The sequence below is a fragment of the Zosterops lateralis genome, assembly GCF_965231275.1.
Source record: "Zosterops lateralis genome assembly, chromosome: 4".
NCBI classification, from domain to species: domain Eukaryota; kingdom Metazoa; phylum Chordata; class Aves; order Passeriformes; family Zosteropidae; genus Zosterops; species Zosterops lateralis.
The window spans coordinates 25,134,322-25,152,147 of NC_139765.1; the positions used below are offsets into that span (position 1 = coordinate 25,134,322).

Here is a 17,826-nt window from a genome sequence, read left to right on the forward strand (position 1 = left end):
GAATCCCCCGGGCGTGTCTGCAGGGCCTGGCGGTTCCCGCCCGGCCCAGTTCTCCCCTTACCGGGAGGTGCCCCGGGCCCCCCTTCTCTCCCTCTGCGGGCTGCGGGAACCCGCCCCGGCCCCCGGGGGTGCGGCCTCCCCCCGCATGCGCAGCGCTGATCTCGCCGCCTCCCCGCAAGGCTCGCGAGATCCCAGGTGACGCCGGGGCTGGGCCGCGGCTGGCGGCAGGCGGGACGATGGCAGCGGCAGCCGGGCGGCTCATGGTGGTGACCGTGGCTCGCTCGGGGCGTGCGGGCTGGGGCAAGCCGGGCCGGGCCCCGGCCGTGCCGCTGGTGCCCTCCCGGGGCGCCACCGTCACCCGCAGCGGCGCCATTTTGCCCAAGCCGGTTAAGGTGAGTGAGGGGCGAGCGGGCGGGGCCGGCAGCGCCGGGCGGCAGCGGTGGCCAATGGGTGCCGCCGGAGCTGCCGTGGGCTGGGCGGGGCGGGTGAATGACAGCGCCGGGGACCAATGAGCGGGGCAGCGCAGTGGGCGGGAGGCAGAAGCGCTCGGCAGCGCCCGGAGACGGGAGCTGCCCCCTGGGGCGGGCGGGCCCCCCGGCCCGTGTCCCCCGCGTCCCCCCGAGCGAGGCAGCGCTGCGGCGTAACGGGGAGACAGCACCCCCCGACGCACTGCCCTTTGTCACAGCGACCGCCTCCCCCTCCCTAAGCCACGGGTGTTCCCTGCCCCGGGCTCCCCCTCGCTGCTGCGGGAGTGTTTGTAATACTGACAGTTCGATACGAGCACAGCAACTCGTCCTTGAAGGAGGCAGCCGCAGAGAAGGCCAAGAAATATCAAGGCCTTCTCCCCCAGATCAAGGAACTGACTAATATCGAGGCTGTCGAGTTCGTTGGGTTTCCCTTAGGAGCGCGGGGGAAATGGTTCAAGAAGAACTCCGAGTTGCTATTGGCCCTGGGCCTCTCTAAAGCGAGGCTAGGGAGGATCGCCGGGCCCTGGCATCTAGAGCGCTCTTCTCTTCTGTGGACACTGTACATATGTTTGCTAGTAAAATCCGTTCTCTGTTACCTGTTAATAAATAAAGGCCCCTCCCTTGGTGAGTTCGAGCTGGATAGTGGGAATTGGTTTTGGGCGGGAGGGGTTCATCTTTCATACCGTGTCTTGCCCACATTTGGGCACCAAATTCTAATGTGACCAGGTGGACGGGCCACCTCTACTTAACCCGGAAAAGAAACATATATAAAATAAAGCACGGTGCGGTGACCGGGAGTTGGCTCTGGGGATGCACATCGTTCTTCGGGCCGCTTCCCGGGCTCTCCATGCCACTGTGAGGCCAGGAGTGCGCCGGTTCGGCCAAAGTGCCATTTGCTTGGATGTAAAGATCCACTTCTTACAATCGACTCCTTGCAGACGCCCTTTGGCCTCCTCAGAGTGTTCAGCGTCGTCATCCCTTTCCTGTACGTTGGTACTCAGATCAGTAAGAACTTTGCAGCCTTACTTGAAGAACACGATATCTTTGTCCCAGAGGATGATGATGACGATGATTAAAGGGTATGTCATTAACTACACCAGCAATCTAATTGTGCTTCCCGTTTGGCTTGGGGAAGGGAGGAGAATCTCAGACAAGGAAATACAGCCAGCAACAGCTTAAAAGATGCACTTGCAGTTAAACACGTGGACACGGGTATACCTTTGGCTGTGAACATTTTCGTTTTGTACCAGAGTAGGCCAGACTGGTATCCGCAATCTCCACACCATGCATTTCTTAGAGACTGGAAAAACTGATGGTTTTTAGATCTTGTCAGCTGAATCAGAAATAAAATGTCAGCTGAATCAGAAATAAAATGTCTTGTCAGCTGAATCAGAAATAAAATGTAGTTAGTGAGAGTCTATACTGCAGACAGCAGAGAGACTTCAGTGTTCCTACATTACACATCCCAAGAAGGACAACAGAGCTGATGGGAGGTCTGAAGCACACCTTTTATGAGGAGTAGCTGAGAGAGCTGGGGCTGTTTAGGGTGGTGAAAAGAAGGCTCAGGGGAGAGCTTATCACTCTACAACCATCTGAAAGGCGGCTGTAGCCAGGTAGGGTTCAGTATCTTTTCCCAGCTAACAAGCAACAGAACAAGAAGAAATAGCCTCAGCTTGTGCTAGGGGAGGTTTACATTGGATATTAGGAAACATTTCTTCAGGGAAAGGGTGGTCCAGCATTGGAGTAGGCTGCCCAGGGAAATGGTGGATTCACACGCCCTGGAGGTATTTAAACAAAGTGTAGATGAAGCACTTAAGGACAGGGTTTAGCAGTGGACTTGGCTAACTGGGTTAACAATTGGGACTCAATGAACTTGAATGTCTTTTCCAATCTAAATGATTCTATGATTTTGTTTTACTTGTTTATCTGTTTAAAGGTCTTCTCCTAACTCACAGAATGACACTTTTAAAACAGAATCTCATACTGTCTGAAATTCTGATATGGGTGAACAATTTAAGAAAATTCTGGAACCCATCAGAACCAACTGTCTGATGAGTTACAACACTGATCTCTGGAGTAGTTGGACCATTCAGACTCACTGCAGAAAGGAAGAATGGAAATAATTCACCTTTATCTGCACTACGCTACACTTTCTGCCATCTTCTATTAGTTTATTTAGCTTGCTCTTGTGTAAAGATTTGAGTTTGGGTTGTATTTGTTTCTTTATAGAACAAAGAAACTGTTTTAGAGAAGTTGTTGTAAATAATGTAGATTTATAATCAGTTTGATGGATATATTCCAGTTGATGAGGGGTTTTCCAGCATGCACTGTGCAGCTAAAAGCTAAGACTTAAAAGATTGCAAAGACTTCACTGGCCTGTTGGAAACTCCCTTTATGTAAACACCATCTTGTGTTGTTTTTGGGAGGAGGATACAGACTGCAGCTCAGTAGTGTGTCTGTAACAGCTTTTTTTTTTTTTCTATTTACAGCACTGGAACAGAAGAACAGGAGGGAGAAAGCCATTGACAAAACAATGGTTTCAACATCTGTCACCTGTGTTTTGTCCTCCCTAAAGGGGACAGAGGGCTTTGTATCCCTTTTGCCAGTGAATGTCCTGAACATCTGTGTCTGCTGGAAATCTGTAGATCAGGGTTGAAGGAAGTGCTTGATAGGCCCTGTGTCCTTGCACACACATGCTCACCTCGTCAAAGACTGCTTGGGATGCCTTTAATTAGCAACATGGGAAACAATTAAATATCAAGTGTTTGACATGTGCAACTTTGATCCTGTGTTTTTATACATTATTTGCCTATGTCTTGCCATTTCTGTCTTTACTTCTCTGTCTCTGTATGTCTGTTCCAGTAGAGAGGCTCTCCTCATGCTTATTTTCTCTTGAGTCCTTTCAGTAACTCAGTACTGATCTACAGGACATGTGAAATCCTAGGGGAAGCAGCAGCTCCACAACACAGCCCTGTTAAAGTGCACATTGACAACAGCACTGTAGTTCAACAACCAAGCAGCTGTATCTGATGGGGAATGTGTCATTAACTTCACCTCATTGAAGATGAAAGACTATTATCATCAAAGAGTTTAAAACTTTCAGTGGCTTTGGTAAAAGGTTGAGATCAGAAGTTGCAAATCAATTTGCTCACGTGTTTTGTAGCATTTAATATCAGAACACTGGCTCCAAGTATCTGATATTTCCTAGGTAGTTCAGTACTTCCTTCTGAAAGAGCCGTAATGTATTTGTTTTCTTCACTATGAATTTCAATTCCTCTTTTCATAAAAGTGTTTGCTATTACCTTAGATCCTTGTATAATAGACTTAAAAGGTCTTCTCTGCTGTTACGGCACAGGAAGATTATCTTTTGTCACATCGCACCAGCTGTTGTCTCAAAATGAAACCTTAAGAAATTGGTCAATTATTTTTCTTAAGCCAGCATTGCCCCAGTGTCTCATGGTTTTTGGTCACTAGATCTGGCCTCTTGACTGCCCACTTCTTCCTTCTTTATTGGTGTTGCTGTTGAATTGGGAACAGTGTATAGTTCCAACAACTATATTTGTTCCCTTATTCTTTGGCACAGCTTTTAATGTTTGCTCTCCAGCATGGCTACTGAGAGGAAAGGGAGCCTGTAATGAGTAACCTCCAGAGCTGCTAAAAGCAGCTCTCGGGTTCTTGAGTCACTTGGTATCTGAGTTGCCCCCTCCTTGCCCCAAAGCCACCTGAGAAGTGGTTCCAGCTTATCTGCTTTTGGGAGCCAAACTGTATGTGCTCCTGTTTTATGTACTGCCAAAATCCTTTTCATTGCTTTGTCCCACAGTCCCTCCTGGGGTCTTCCTGACTTAGTTAACCCTGTCCTTAAAAACATTCCAACCCTGGAGCCCTAAGGTACCCATGTACACATTCCTGATGAGTGCTGTGTTACAGTTCTCATGGGGAAGAAAGCCCCAGTAGTTACAGGATAAAAATATGTTTATTTAGGTTGGGAAAAAAAAGAAGTTTGAGTGTACTACAAACATCCAGTGCTGGTCACATCTGGAAGAGCTCCTGCACCAAGTTACCTGCTGAAAACCTGTTCTGTCTGGTGAAAGAATAAATTCTCCTTATCCCTTTCAAAAGGGAACTAGTAATTCCTGATTCAGTAGATGAGGTGATGGTAGGACATCATCTCCTGCTAGGCTTCAGGAGCTCTTAGAGAGCCTTCCTATTCTAGAAAACCGTACAAACCCCCTTTTCCCAGGTAATTTCATTTTACAGCAGAGAAAATGGACTCTGCTGATGGTTTAATGCACAAGGATTTATTTGCCTACTGGATTTTATATTTTGGATCCTATTTGGATTTTATATATTCTCTGAGAAACTAAGGAGACTAATGTCTGATAAAATAAACAAGGTCAACAATCATAGCATTCCATTGAAATTTCAAGACACTCTATGAGTACACATGTAACTCAAGCACAAGAATATTTCTGTGAGTACTGTGGATTTTCTGAAGGCCTCCCCTTTTCCTCACAGAGCCAACATCTACAGATGGGGCTGCAGCGTAAGCACAAAGACCCAAAGCCAGGCTGTGTTGTGGTTCTTCAGCAGACACCCCAGGGCAAGTCATGGGATAAATGCCATCCACTGAAAATATACACTGGCAAAACTAGGAAATTACAGCTCTTCAAACACATCATAATCACTTGCACCTGCTCTGGATTTATCTAGTCATTAGGCTCCTAAGATGCTAGAGAATCTCTTTGTATGGACTTTTTTTCCTATTGTTTAGAACTTTATTGTAATATAAGGCAGGTAGACAGAGTCAGTTTTCAGGGATTGTGGCCCGCATAGAATTTGGACAGAAAGTCTTTAGGTTGCGGGGTTTCCGTCTCGTGGAAGTACCTCATGACGTGAGTCCTCTGCTTCCAGACATGAATGGTTTCTTGAAGCTCCATTTTCCCCTGCACACACACAAAAGAATTTTAGACTAGCTGGCAGTTAGAGCTCAAGTCTAATGACACAGTACTGTGAAAGTTATTTGAATGCACTTAAAAACACCTACGAAAATAGCTAGCTGCATCAACAGTTCTGTAGTCCTACAACCTGCATGCATCACCTACACTATGACACAAATATACTGTTCCTGCCTGGGAACTTAACTGGATTTCTCTGCAGCACAACTTCCTAGCCCTGTGAAACAGGCAAGAGACTCTGCCTTATTTCTCTCCTGAACAGCACTTCCCATAAAATTCTACACATTCTGACTTTTGAGCACCTCTGCTGAATTTGGGTGAGCAGCAACACTAGCTGTAAAATTAACTGCTGCCAAGTGCTTTGCATCAGTATCAATGCCACTGAGACAAGCGACTTCATGATTGCACTCATCTGTACCAGTTTTATAGGAAGGTAGCACAGAGCAAGATGAAACTGCCTGGAATTGTCACCTACCATACTATCTAGGATTCTATTTCCAGATTTTTAATCATGTAAAGACAGACTAATTGTCTTGAAGTGCAAGAAACAAAACAGGAGAGCATGGCAGTCCTTGTTGGGAAGCTTTCTAATGCATTAGAACTGCACAGGTCAGTTACTGTTGCTCAGACACATTTTGAAGCCTGTTGTGCTGATTACAGCTTTGAAGCAGACAAGTCTCCCAGGCCTGTAACACCACCAGATGTGTTACAGAGTGGGAGTGTTCTGCCACCAAAAACAGCTTCCCACCAAGTACTGACACTGTAATACACGTTTCAGAATCAGTGAAGAAAACCATTTTCTAATCCAGTCAGGTACTGTACAGAGTAGAAAGTTAATTTTTAATAGTAAACTACTGAGCAGCACTTATTTTCCCTTTCTTTGATTGCTGTTATTAAAAAAAGACAAGCAAGCAACAAAAATAAAGAACAAACCTAGTATTTTAAGTGCTGCTTTGCTTTACACTTGCTGAATTCTAAAGCCACCTGATCCCTTATCATCAGGTTTGCTGACACAGATATACCAATCCAACTGCAAGAGACAACCATTGCATGGACAGGCTGATACAAAGTTGTCCCTCTCCTCCATCACACTCGCCACCACTCCATCCAACATTCTCTGCAGCTTCAACAAATGAGAAGTAACTGTTTGTACCTTAATAACCAGCATGTCTATCACGCGTGGATCCGTAACGTGAGCGTTCTTCATGAACATCTCTCGCACCTTGTTACGCCCCTGTTTCACCGTGATGTCCAGCTGGTACAGGTGCACTAAGAGAAACACAAGACCTACTGCGGTCATCCACGTCACTCTGCACTCGTTCCACCGGCAACGCGCAACTCAACCCTAAAAATCGCTACATTGTCACAAGTTCCTGAGATGCCCTCCGGCTTCACCAATGTCACTAGGCCGTTCTGACCTTGAGCCCGCGCCGCAGGCCCCGCCTTCCTCACCCACCCGTGTTGGGCACCTCGCGGTACCAGGCCCGGTACAGCTCCCTGACGCGCCGCTTCGCCTCGCCTAGGTTCCGGCTGAAGATCGGCTTGACGGCGGCCGACACCGCTGCCTTGCCCGCCACCGACATCTTGCTGCGGCCGCCACCTTCCCCTCCGCCCGCGGGAACCCGCAGGGCACGGCAACTTCTGCTATTGGCCGGCTGAGCTGCCACTCCGGCCTCCTGGGCCGGCCACCTCCCACTCGATTGGTCGGAAGAAACGCCAATCACCACTGGTGCAGGGGGGTGGAGCAGCTGGTAGGCGTGTCCATATTTGGCCCCGCCTCCTGGGGCGTCGGACCCCCCCCCTCCCTCAGGGCCCGCCCCTCCCTCAGGGCGCGGCGGAGGCTGCGATTTGGGACGATAAATTCCATCCCTTTTCCCAGGAACGCTGCAATCGGCTGCAGTAAGGTCTTGCAGCTGGGCTTTCTCTCAGTACACTCTTGCATGCTAGAAAACACAGTCCCTACAGATATACGAGTGCCAGGACCCCCTCTAAAGTTAAGCTCTCTTTAAACACACTTGGGTATGTGCTGGCCACTATAAGTCTGAACGCGTCCAGTTCAGTGTCATTGAAGAGACCAGAAAAGTAACACTGAAATGATCTTGGCAGACGCAGGTGTGGTGCTGGGTGCGAGGGGAGAAATCTCAGCGGAGTGTCTGAGGCAGGAGCACAACAGGACTGAGGCAATCACAAAGAGGAGGGCCGAGAAGGAAGATTTCACATTACTTTTATTCTTTCAAGTTATTTTATAGATGAAAAGCACAAATGTGCAGTTCCTGCTGAAGTTCAAGCCTTAATTATGTTAATAAGTATTTGTATAATTCAATAGCATTCACAGCTTCCAAAATTACTATTACACAAAATCACTATTGTACACAGTTGTACACAGGAGCTCCTTTGTGCTAATTTAAACATTAACATATCTTTACATCTTGCAAAACAAATTGTAAGGAATATTACAGGAAGAAAGAGAAAGATAACTCTGAAGTCTATGGCCATACAGTTTCAAACAGTGTAACTCCATCCCTTTGTGAGTTGCAAACCTGCCCAAGAGCTGACTTTATGTAATGCCAAAAAAACCCTTCTAATTAGAGGAGATAGTAAATCTAAACAACAGGATTTCTCTTTAAATGTATTTATCTAAATTTCTATACTTCACAAATCACCTTCTTCCATGGCTGAATCACCATATGGATTATTCATGTACTCCTTGGTATTTACTACTACAAAGGCATAGTGTGACCTAAGGGTTGTCGGGATTAAAACTTACTTTCTTTGAGGCTATGTATTAAGACAATGCAATACTTGTGCAATATACAAGACAGTGTAATAAACAGGAAGGAATGAAGGGGGCATGTATGTCTTGGATGGTAAGATTTTTCAGAAGCACTACTCAAACTATATTTTAATGTCACCTTGTTATTGAAGCTGAAGCTCTCTTGTCTGATTCACAAACTGCAACTAGAATTAAGTTAACAAGATATTGGCCTAGATCCTTACTTTACACAGACGTGGCCTTCTGCACAGATTTGAGATTGAACCTGGCATGATCCTGCCTAGACCCGCAATGTTTCTGACAGAGTTTGGGTGGGTGTTGGTCTGTGAATAAAAGGAGAGTGGTGTGCATTTATCTTGGGAGAGCTCGCAGCAGGTATGGGTGTGGGGAGTTCGTGAGTGCAAAGCGACCGTCCTCCCGTGGCCTGGGCTGGTCCTCAGGCAGCACAAAAGTGAATTTCTGCAGAAGAGCGGTGAAGAAGAGAAAGAGCTCCATCCTGGCCAGCTGTTCTCCCGGACAGGCACGTCGGCCTGCAATAGAGGGAATAGGAAGTGTCTAATCGATGCTAGAATTGCTGCAGGGGAAGATCACCCTCCTGCTGTGCTCCTGACTTGCAGCTGGATCCAACCCTAACACATTTACCTGCTGAGAAGGGCAGGAAGGCCTCTGGTTTCACAAATTGCCCCTTTGCATCCAGGAAGTGTTCAGGGTAAAACTGGTTTGGTTTCTCCCAGACTGTCTCATCCTTCAGCACGGAAGACAAGTTGGTGATGATTGTTGTCCCCTGTTTCCACAAGAGGAAACTTAAGTGAAAACAGCAGCGTTATCTTGGCACAATGGAACAGTGCTGGTCCCTCCTTAGTCCGTGTCTCCCATCTAATAGCACCTATTTCCACTTCTGCATCTTATTTGACAAAGAGGTAAAGCAGGCCCCTTTTCCAATGGCATATGATGCCTGCCCTACACGCTGAAACATCTGAAGTTTTGCAATTTGTATCCTTACAAAGGCTGTTGCATGCAAATTCCAATTTCATGGTTACACAGTGGAAACAGCCTCTGCTTCTCAGATCCTCCTGGACTTGTTTTATAGCTGCAGAGAAAAAGCTAACTGACAGACTTCAAAGCCCAGCTTTCACAGAGACCATGGAAAATCTCAAAGCTTTCCTATTTCACATGTCAAGGTTCTAAACAAGAGGAGATACCACATGGCTACAAAAAATACAAATATATCCCAGGCTCGAAGTCTGCCACTGCTGCCGGGGCAGCTGCCTGTCACAGCAGAACTGGTCTGAATGCCAATGGCATTTGAGTAGCTTCAGAGGTTAGAATTTAACTACTACCATCTCAGGAAAGCCAGTAAGTTGAGTGCCTCCAGAGAGCCTGTTAGGCTTCTTTTGACAGGCAGTGAATATCATGGCTCATTGAGAGGAAAGGAAACCACTGCAGTTGCATTCCCATACAACAAGCATAAGCCTAGAACACAGATGTGTTGATATGCTAGAATTTAGCATTTCAAAATGTCCTATTTTAGTGCTCAACAGTGACTGTAATTGGAGCTGGAAGTGCAACGCTGCAGGGTTGGATGGGATCATCCCCACCCCATGCCTGGCATCTGCACGGGCAGAGGCTGCTGTACTGCTTATCTGGTCACGGTCACCTTGGGAATAAAGAAGCCTTGCAGCTCGGTGTCCCGGTACGTCATGTGAGGGAGTCCAACAGGAACAATATCCCCGCAGCGCTGCACTTCATGGATCACAGCATTGGTGTAAGGCATGCTTGCTTGGTCCTTCATGGTGGGGGGTCTCTCTCTGCCAATCACTTTATCAATCTCTGCCTGGACCTTACCTGAAAGCAGAACAGATGAAAAATTAGAGGACCCTTAGATAACCAGAAACAGCTGGTACAAGCTGAAGGAAGACTGGCTGCATGAGACTGCAGGCACTGTGTGAGAACAGGACAAGCACTTAGAAACAGAAACCAGACGGGAAAGCATTCTTCAGTTGACCAGTGACTCTGTATAACTGTTCTTTGCTCATAGCATGTTTAATAAGGGCCTTTCCACTTGACATGCTACCTTACCCCTCCGCTATGCAGCTTGAAGGGTACCTGGGAAATCAGCATTAGAGAATTTAAACCAATCAGCATCTATTCCAAATACTGGAAGAGGGTACACTGACCACTGCGAGTCCCCAGGTGAAGCCCTCAAAATGAAGGCAAGAGCAGACCTGCCCTTTGAACTCCAGTCTTTTTATCACAGCTACCCCCATGCCAGAACAGCTGTTTGGGAAGTGTTTCTCCTGTTTCTGCCAGACCAACAATCATCAAAGCTGCTCCTCCTTGCAAAATCCATGGATTGCTGCTCTTTATTGTGAAATCCTTGCAGAAAAATGAGTCTTGAAAGGAAGAGGCTACACTTCTGTAAGTAAGTTTCTGACTTACCCTGTATTTCTGGGTGGAGAAGCATATACAGCAATGCCCACCGGAGAGTGGTGGAGGTGGTCTCAGAACCAGCTGTAAACAAGTCTTGGGCCACCAGACGAAGGTTCCTATAGTGGAAACCGTTCTCTTCAGCTGCCTTGCCCTGTGGAGAGAGCAAAAAACTGGGTGATTTGAGCTGGGGTATTTGCTGGGCGAGAAGACCACTGTCCAGAGAAGTGCTGAGAAGCACTAGATCCATTTTTTAGCATGTGATCCTGCTTTTCATTGGGACAGCAGAGCATAGCACAGTCAACAGTCTGGGCATGACTGATGTACTTTGTAACCCTGTTACCTCCTGTATTTGAAGGTCCTTAACCACCTCTAATATACTCAGAGAAGAATGCTACCCCTGCCTTCAGGACAGAAGTTAACACCTTGTGCACTCAGCTCAAACAAACAGCAGGCCCTTGCCACTCACTGTAACATCCTCCCCCAGAGGAGGTGGAACATAGTTATTCAGGTTTGATCAGATGATAAAAGCCACAGAGTAAGGAGGAGGCTGCTTGATGTGGCAAATGCAAAATTAGCATTATTTTAAGGGCATTATCTCTAGCTATGCATTACAGATTTTTGCTGCTCCTGCCCTGGTACTTTCTTACAATTTCTTACAATTGAAAAAAAAAGGATCAGGGTTATCAGGTTAAAGGATTATTGCTGCCTATTAAGTCTGCAACACCACTTTCAGCAAAGCCGGTCTCTCATCCAAATGCTAATTGAGCTCAAATTTGTTAGCATATGAGATATAACAAGCTCTCTGCATGAGTTCATCTGCTTGTCTTTTCGAATCCTCTTTAGACTTCCCTTTCCTAGGGACTAGCTTCTGTTAAGTTATTCTGTATATTTAGATGCCATTGTAATATGGATAGCACTTAATAATGCATTTAAGATTCAACTGTTATTCCAATGAAAGATCTCAGAGAAGGGAGTTTGGGACTGATTTGACCAAAGTTAACTCAGGAGAGGGATTTATCAGACTGGCTTATCAGGTGATGTTAGTGAACAGAAGAGAGATATGAGAGGAGGCAGCATGGTCAGGCTGACATCCACCCCCAAGCTGTATTGCTCAGTGCAGAGTAACATGGGTCACGTTGCTCTGCCTGTGCGAGCTGGAGGGTGCAACACATGAGCTGGAGATGCCCGACCCCCACAGCATGGCAGGGTTTGTAATGCAGAGCAGCAGTCCAGCCTGAGGACTTGGTTGGTGGAAGTGATTTGCAAGCAGAATTTGCTAATATTGCTCATCTGGCACTTGAAATTTAGTAAATCCATGTGCAGAAACATGGCAGATGGACAGGCTGACCCAAATATCTTTGATTTTATACTGACTTTGTGCTGGCTGAATTCAAGAAAAGACTCCTTTTAATTTCAGCGAAGTTCAGATTTAGGCCACCTTCTGATATCTAGCAAACAAGTTCTTAGCAAGCAATTAAAAAATGTATATCGGAGGCACTAGTTTCAAATCATAACTTGGTTTAAAGGCAGGCTATGGATGGGGCAATGACACCAAAAAGTCAATCTGTTGCTTCAGTTTTGTGACTGATTTTGAGGCATCAGTCGTTGAGGCACTGACATTACACAGAATTTTGCATGCCGACTTGTTCCCTAGTGCAAACTTATGACAATTAGTGAATTCTCAATCATTGGCTTTTAAAAGCCTTCAAATTTTTGTAGGCTGGAAAGAAGGAAGTTCCTAGATTCTAAAGGAAATGTGAAGGCAGAAAATAGAAACAAGAACATCACCAGATAATATGGTGTCTTAAGACAGTAAGAGAGGTTATGGCAGGAAGAATACCTTTCTTCTCAAGATACAATGTGGAATGAAAAAGTAGGAAATTACTTGGTAAGAGGTTTTATGCAGCCCTATGAGGAAAGTCAGCTTCACAAGCTTGAATAGGCTAAGAAACTGCTCCTGACACCAGAGGGTCTGCTAGTGTCACCCTACCTTCTCCATTTCCTTTAAAAACACATCCGTGAGATCTCGGGAGTAAGCAGGGTCCCAGGTCTTCATATGCTTATCTAGGATCACATCTATGAAGTCAATTAGCTCCTTTTGTGCTCGAAATACTTTCTGTGGCACTCCAGGGATGCGCACCAAAATGGGAACCACGTTAAGAAGCTGGGGTGTGAGAACCAGAGAGAGTGAGAAAGAAAGAGAAGCTATTACAAAATGATGCAAAAAAAGAAAAATTATGAAAACACATTTCTCTCAAGCAATAGAGGGCAGCTTCTTACAGCTTTTGGTTTACCTGAGGCAGGAATCCAGTTTCTTCATTCAAGGAATTTTGAAATAACTGTAACAGCTTGTTGAACGTCTCGTCACCGTAGTCAAAACGGTCTCCAAAGACAATGGTGCAGATCATGTTGCAGACAGCATTATTTACAAGAACATGTATATCAAAAGATTTACCTGAAAATGGAAATGGAGACCAAGCCATGAAGTTCAGCAATGCTAAACTGCTGGACCTGATCTGTCAGCAATGAGAATACACAAATGCCACCTTGATGACACCAGAAGAAAAAGCCAACAAATCACTCAAAGCATCACACTAAGAAATGAAGATCATCTCATTCTTAATAATATTCGGTTGATCTATGTTTAAAGAAGGAAACTGCCATGGAAAACTGAGTTGCAGGGTTGTTCTGTGACTTGACAGGTAACAGTTTGTTCTGTGTCTGGATGACAGGCTGTGAACTCTCAGCTGCACTTTTATTGCATGTGATAATATCAATATCACATATCAATTCTACTAAACTTCATAAAGTTAGAGTTACTGAGCTTTGGGAATAACTCTATTTTACCTCTCTATTTGTAATTTCCTATTTGTTTACTGTTTTAAATGGATTAGTGCTGTGGTAGCTCAACTGTGGAAAGCAGACATGGCTCCAAGGAGTGCACATAGCCTAGAAACACTGCATTTGCATGAGAAGAGAGCACTGCATGCAAACAGGAGTAGCTGTAGTATTAATTCTTTCTGCATCACTGTATTGACTTTTTCTGTGATTTCCCATCCTTGTGGATGTCACAAACCTTCTTCAGACTTGATTGCAGAACAAAGAAATTCAGCTTCCTCTACCACTCGGTCCTCCAGGGATTTCTTTCCCATCCCAAAGTTCCTCAGCGCAGAGAGTGCGAATCTCCTTTGCTCCTTCCAGACACGCCCATATCTTGCTACAACAATCCCTGGAATTGTGGATGAGCAAGAAATGTCAGATATCTGACTTGTACATCAAGCAAATTTTGCTAGAGAACAGCAATCGTGAGTCTGGAGGTACAGGTCTGTGTGGATAGATGAAACAGTCTGACCTTGTGCAGCTTGTTCAGACAGCAATTCTGAAATGGATCACTGCACCTTCTAATGCCTGTGCATGGCTGGCAAAGGTGCAGGGAGGATTCAATGGGAGCAACAAGAGCTGCTAAGGATAAAGGAATCACCTCTCCAAACCATTTAGCATTGTTCCCATAGCTTGTGTGAACTGGGTAGCAGCTTGTGCCACCACATAGGAGCCAAGGATGTGATGTGGGTAGGATACAGGAAAATACTTTGTCTTGAATGAAAATCACCTTCTTTTTTTTTTTTTTTTTTTTTTTTTTTTTTTTGCAACAACTTACATGTAACATTTTGCATAAGCATTTTGTCTTACATAAGCACTAATTTGTGGGTGTTGGGAGCTGGCAGAAAAGTTGTAACACTTATAGTGTCCTTCCACAGCTGAAGAAGTGTGTGCTTACTGCAGCCATACTACAATCTCTAAGGGGAGCCCCCATTTAATCAAATCCGAGTTTGTTGCCACCAAACGGTGCCAGACATACAAGGAGGTTGACCAGGGGACATGTGAAGGTGCACTGTACTGAGAAAATCTTGTCTCTACCCAATCCTTCTCATGCTAATGCCATCAAGGACTGTCTATTTTCATGGGACTTACCTTCAGAATTCTCTCCATAGCCTATATGTTCATATATTGGAAAGTGTGGACGGTCAGCAAAGTCCTCCGATTTGTGGACCAGGGCTTCCTTCACTGTTTTATACCCATTCAGCACTACCAGGTTGGTCCAGCAGTTCTGGAGGCTGAAGATGTTTCCAAACTTCTTCTGCAGCTGCCAAGATAAAAAAGCATGTCCCTGAAAATGAGCTGAGTGTAATATCAGAAATATCACCATATCCCTCTTTAGGGCCTTCACCTTTTGCCACTTTGACCTTTATTTTTGCAGTGCAACAGCTCCAAACAATGCTAAGCAGCAGCTGTAGCAAGGATCAATGCCCTGTAAGTGGAATACACCTATCCCGGCCAAACGGTTGTCATGAACATTGTGCAAGTACTTTTAATTTTGTCAAGAACCTTTTTGGGGATTTTTAAAGACTACATGCTCAATCATGAATTATTTCCTAATGTTTCTATTTATTTTATCTCAAAGACTAAGTAAGTTTTGAGTTAGTCTACTTCTGTTGAAGGAAATATTGATAATAAGGTGATATGTAACTTCTATTTAAGGATGCATTTGTACCTAAAGATCTACCCAGAGCCAGGTTTCCAGAAACATGGCTGGGAAAGGCAATTCCACACTGGAGTTTCAGGCCAACTTTCTCCCTAAAAGGAGTGTACACGTCTAGTATAACTGGTAACTGGCACACACCCTACGTCTGCTGTGATCTTAAGCCTCATAAAGCTGAATCAGGACGGCTGCACAGGTAATCCTGTCAGCCATACACTTGCCATGAGAGCTGGCTATGGAGCAAAGTCTTCTCTAGGTAGACAAGGCCTTTAACGAGATATAGACTTCAGGGAAGGCAGGTCAAAGCTCCCCTGCTAGTCAGGAACACTGAACAAAGTTCAGAAGCACATTGTTTAAAGAGATGCAATAGTAGCAACACTTCATAGTTTTTTTTAACTTTTTTTTTTCTTTTTTTTTTTGCTTAAAAGCTAAGATTCTTGATTTCTGTGCTGTAGCATTGCAAGGAATTGAAGTACTTAATACTATATTTGCAATAGGGCTGAAAAGGGAATTAGCACTTCACTGGCACTAGAAATATGTCATTAAAATTATTACTGGTCAAGATTGTGGTTAGCATGACCCTGACGTGATATGATTTGAAAATGGTAAGTTTTTGGACTTCATGCAAGTAAATAACACAAATGCTATATTTAGTTTCTCCACTTGACAGGTTTTGGACAGGCAGTTGAACAGCGCTGTCCTACAAAAGAGGCCTTTAGAGTTTGCAAGCTGAAGCACAAAACACCTGTGGATTATTTGCTGCAAGCTGTGAAAGCCGTGCTTCCCCTTTGAGGAAAGCTAAGCCCTGACTTTGAATAGGGAGTTACTGAGATTTTGGGCATTACTGCTAGGGCAAATCCCACAAGCAGTCTCTTTAACTGAAAGTGTCACATGCCTGCAGGCATGCTTCAGCAACTCTCAGGGAACCCTGCCATTCCTGCAGCCACATTCTTAGCCCACAGATACTTGTTTGTATCCTCTGCTCTTCTGCCTCCAAGCCCGCCCACGTTAGGCTGGCAGCCAGCTCTACAGCAGCACCTGTCACTGGGGGCACAGCAGGGGTCTCCCACCGAGCTCATACAGAGATGGGAAGATAGAGGCTGAAAAGTGCTGACGTGTGATTATCTCTTTATCTGTGGCGGCCAGGTCAGGGTCCTTAGGCAGTGACTTGCTTCATCCTGGACTTTGCAGAGAGCATTGCCCTTCAGCTTTGTGCAAGGGTAGTAATACTGAAGTTGGCCAAAAATAAACTTTCTAATATAATTTGAAGTATTAGAAATCAGGTATTCTTTATTGTAGCACTGGACTCCTCTAGTAAGAATGAGTGTCATGAAACTTTACAACAGGGTATTTATTCCATCATGATCATACATATTCATTGCAGTATGCTTCCCAGCTACTACATAAACATCACTTTTCCTAGAACTTACCTGCACACATCTGCCTCCTACTGGGAGTCCTTTCATGGTCCTAGAGGGTCAACTAAAGATGTCTCTGGGAGCCCTACTCACTGAGTGCTTCAATATTACAGGTGACCTTTCCTTGAACCTTTTATTTGGTCATGTACTGTGTTACATAACTTGCCAAAACACCCACTATATTCCTCATTATCTGTTTATCCACTGTTTCCAGCTATGTTTATCATCCCATGTGTATATTTTTACATTCTTCTATCTTTTTTGCTAGATAGTCTTAAGCTCTATCTAGCAGCTTCAGGGGAAACAAAAATTCCTATTCTCTGTGTTATATACCTGTAGCTGCTGCCAGGGTGTGACACACCCCTCCTGGGCCCACGGTGGATTGTATGTGGAGCGTTTTGTTCAGGGGCTGCCACTCACCTGGCTGAAGGAGTGGTGAGGGTTGTGGAAGTCAATGGAGAACATGGTCCCGACAAATGGCAGCGAGGCTGGGCCCGGCGGATAATGGCTCCACTTCTTTCTGCGCTTCATAAAGTCAAGCAGTAAAGTAAACACTGTAAGAAAAATTGCCAGTGTAGAGATGCTGCTCCAGATGGATGACAGCTGGGACCCCAGCCACAGGAGCAATGCCATTTTGTAGTCCGTCTACTTGATCTTCCTCCTTTGACCCAAGACTGTCGCTGCCTCCTTTTGTCTTTTATCTTCTTCTCTCTCTCACTTTCTTGCCCTGACAGCCGTCCCTTTCTCCTTGCTTTCTCCTCTTCCCCACACTGCCTTTTTCTGCTGCTCCTCTCTCCCTGCACTTCTCGGCTTTTGAATGCGAAATTTGGCTCAAACTGTAAGCTCCTCCTCTGCTCAGTTCAGCCTTAGGGGAGTGGTGATGAGGTTTATCCCTCCTCCTCCTCCTCCTCCTCTGCCGGAACTCTGAGGCGTCTGTTGCTGCTGAAAGTGGTAGCTGGTACTAGCAATGCCTTCAGTAGGTTAGTTAACCCTACTAACCTGCCCTTCAGGGGCAGGGCTGGGTGAACCGTGGGTGTTTGGGTGCCTTCTCTCACAGACAGAAGTTCACAAGCAACCAGTCTTGCTGCATTCTCATGGGGCGATTTGGAAAAAGTTTGTTTAAATGTGTGTCACCTTCTTGTTAGTACAAGCAAGTCAGGGAAGAAGCAGATCCTAAACACAGATCGTACAGCTTTCTGTTTGCAGGCTAAGGATAGGTTCCATAGGAACTTGAGAAAGTTCA

General features: G+C 45.5%; 3 protein-coding genes across 4 annotated transcripts; 1 reads left to right on the forward strand and 2 right to left on the reverse strand.

Moving 5' to 3' along the window:
* Positions 1-208: 208 nt before the first annotated feature.
* Positions 209-3,245, forward strand: SMDT1 (single-pass membrane protein with aspartate rich tail 1). Its single transcript, XM_083859921.1, has 3 exons — positions 209-392; positions 1,406-1,546; positions 2,957-3,245. Exons 1-2 carry the CDS (start codon positions 237-239, stop codon positions 1,541-1,543), a joined length of 294 nt encoding a protein of 97 aa, XP_083716047.1. The 5' UTR covers positions 209-236; the 3' UTR covers positions 1,544-1,546; positions 2,957-3,245.
* A 1,498-nt stretch (positions 3,246-4,743) lies between these two features.
* NDUFA6 (NADH:ubiquinone oxidoreductase subunit A6) lies at positions 4,744-7,059 on the reverse strand. Its single transcript, XM_083859920.1, has 3 exons — positions 6,879-7,059; positions 6,576-6,691; positions 4,744-5,410 (listed from the first exon to the last, which is right to left on the reverse strand). Exons 1-3 carry the CDS (start codon positions 7,003-7,005, stop codon positions 5,279-5,281), a joined length of 375 nt encoding a protein of 124 aa, XP_083716046.1. The 5' UTR covers positions 7,006-7,059; the 3' UTR covers positions 4,744-5,278.
* A 766-nt stretch (positions 7,060-7,825) lies between these two features.
* Positions 7,826-17,388, reverse strand: CYP2D6 (cytochrome P450 family 2 subfamily D member 6). 2 transcript variants are annotated; one of them, XM_083859002.1, is made up of 9 exons: positions 17,004-17,388; positions 14,598-14,769; positions 13,702-13,854; positions 12,920-13,080; positions 12,616-12,789; positions 10,635-10,776; positions 9,853-10,040; positions 8,838-8,979; positions 7,826-8,725 (listed from the first exon to the last, which is right to left on the reverse strand). In XM_083859002.1, the coding sequence occupies exons 1-9, from the start codon at positions 17,214-17,216 to the stop codon at positions 8,547-8,549; spliced, it is 1,524 nt and encodes a 507-aa protein (XP_083715128.1). In that variant the 5' UTR covers positions 17,217-17,388; the 3' UTR covers positions 7,826-8,546. The 2 variants fall into 2 exon arrangements, with proteins under 2 accessions (XP_083715128.1, XP_083715129.1); XM_083859003.1 differs by lacking the exon at positions 12,616-12,789.
* Between the last annotated feature and the right edge of the window lie 438 nt (positions 17,389-17,826).

Excerpts from the sequence above, each read along its gene's own strand:
- SMDT1 (XM_083859921.1), top strand. The coding sequence starts at position 237 with ATGGCAGCGGCAGCCGGGCGGCTCATGGTGGTGACCGTGGCTCGCTCG. Across the intron at positions 393-1,405 it reads TTTTGCCCAAGCCGGTTAAG|ACGCCCTTTGGCCTCCTCAG; the intron begins GTGAGTGAGGGG and ends GACTCCTTGCAG.
- NDUFA6 (XM_083859920.1), bottom strand. The coding sequence starts at position 7,005 with ATGTCGGTGGCGGGCAAGGCAGCGGTGTCGGCCGCCGTCAAGCCGATC. Across the intron at positions 6,692-6,878 it reads CCGCGAGGTGCCCAACACGG|TGCACCTGTACCAGCTGGAC; the intron begins GTGGGTGAGGAA and ends TGTTTCTCTTAG. Across the intron at positions 5,411-6,575 it reads TAGACATGCTGGTTATTAAG|GGGAAAATGGAGCTTCAAGA; the intron begins GTACAAACAGTT and ends GTGTGTGTGCAG.
- CYP2D6 (XM_083859002.1), bottom strand. The coding sequence starts at position 17,216 with ATGGCATTGCTCCTGTGGCTGGGGTCCCAGCTGTCATCCATCTGGAGC. Across the intron at positions 13,081-13,701 it reads TGCAATCAAGTCTGAAGAAG|GTAAATCTTTTGATATACAT; the intron begins GTTTGTGACATC and ends TTCCATTTTCAG. Across the intron at positions 8,980-9,852 it reads AAGGCTTCTTTATTCCCAAG|GGGACAACAATCATCACCAA; the intron begins GTGACCGTGACC and ends TTGTGGAAACAG.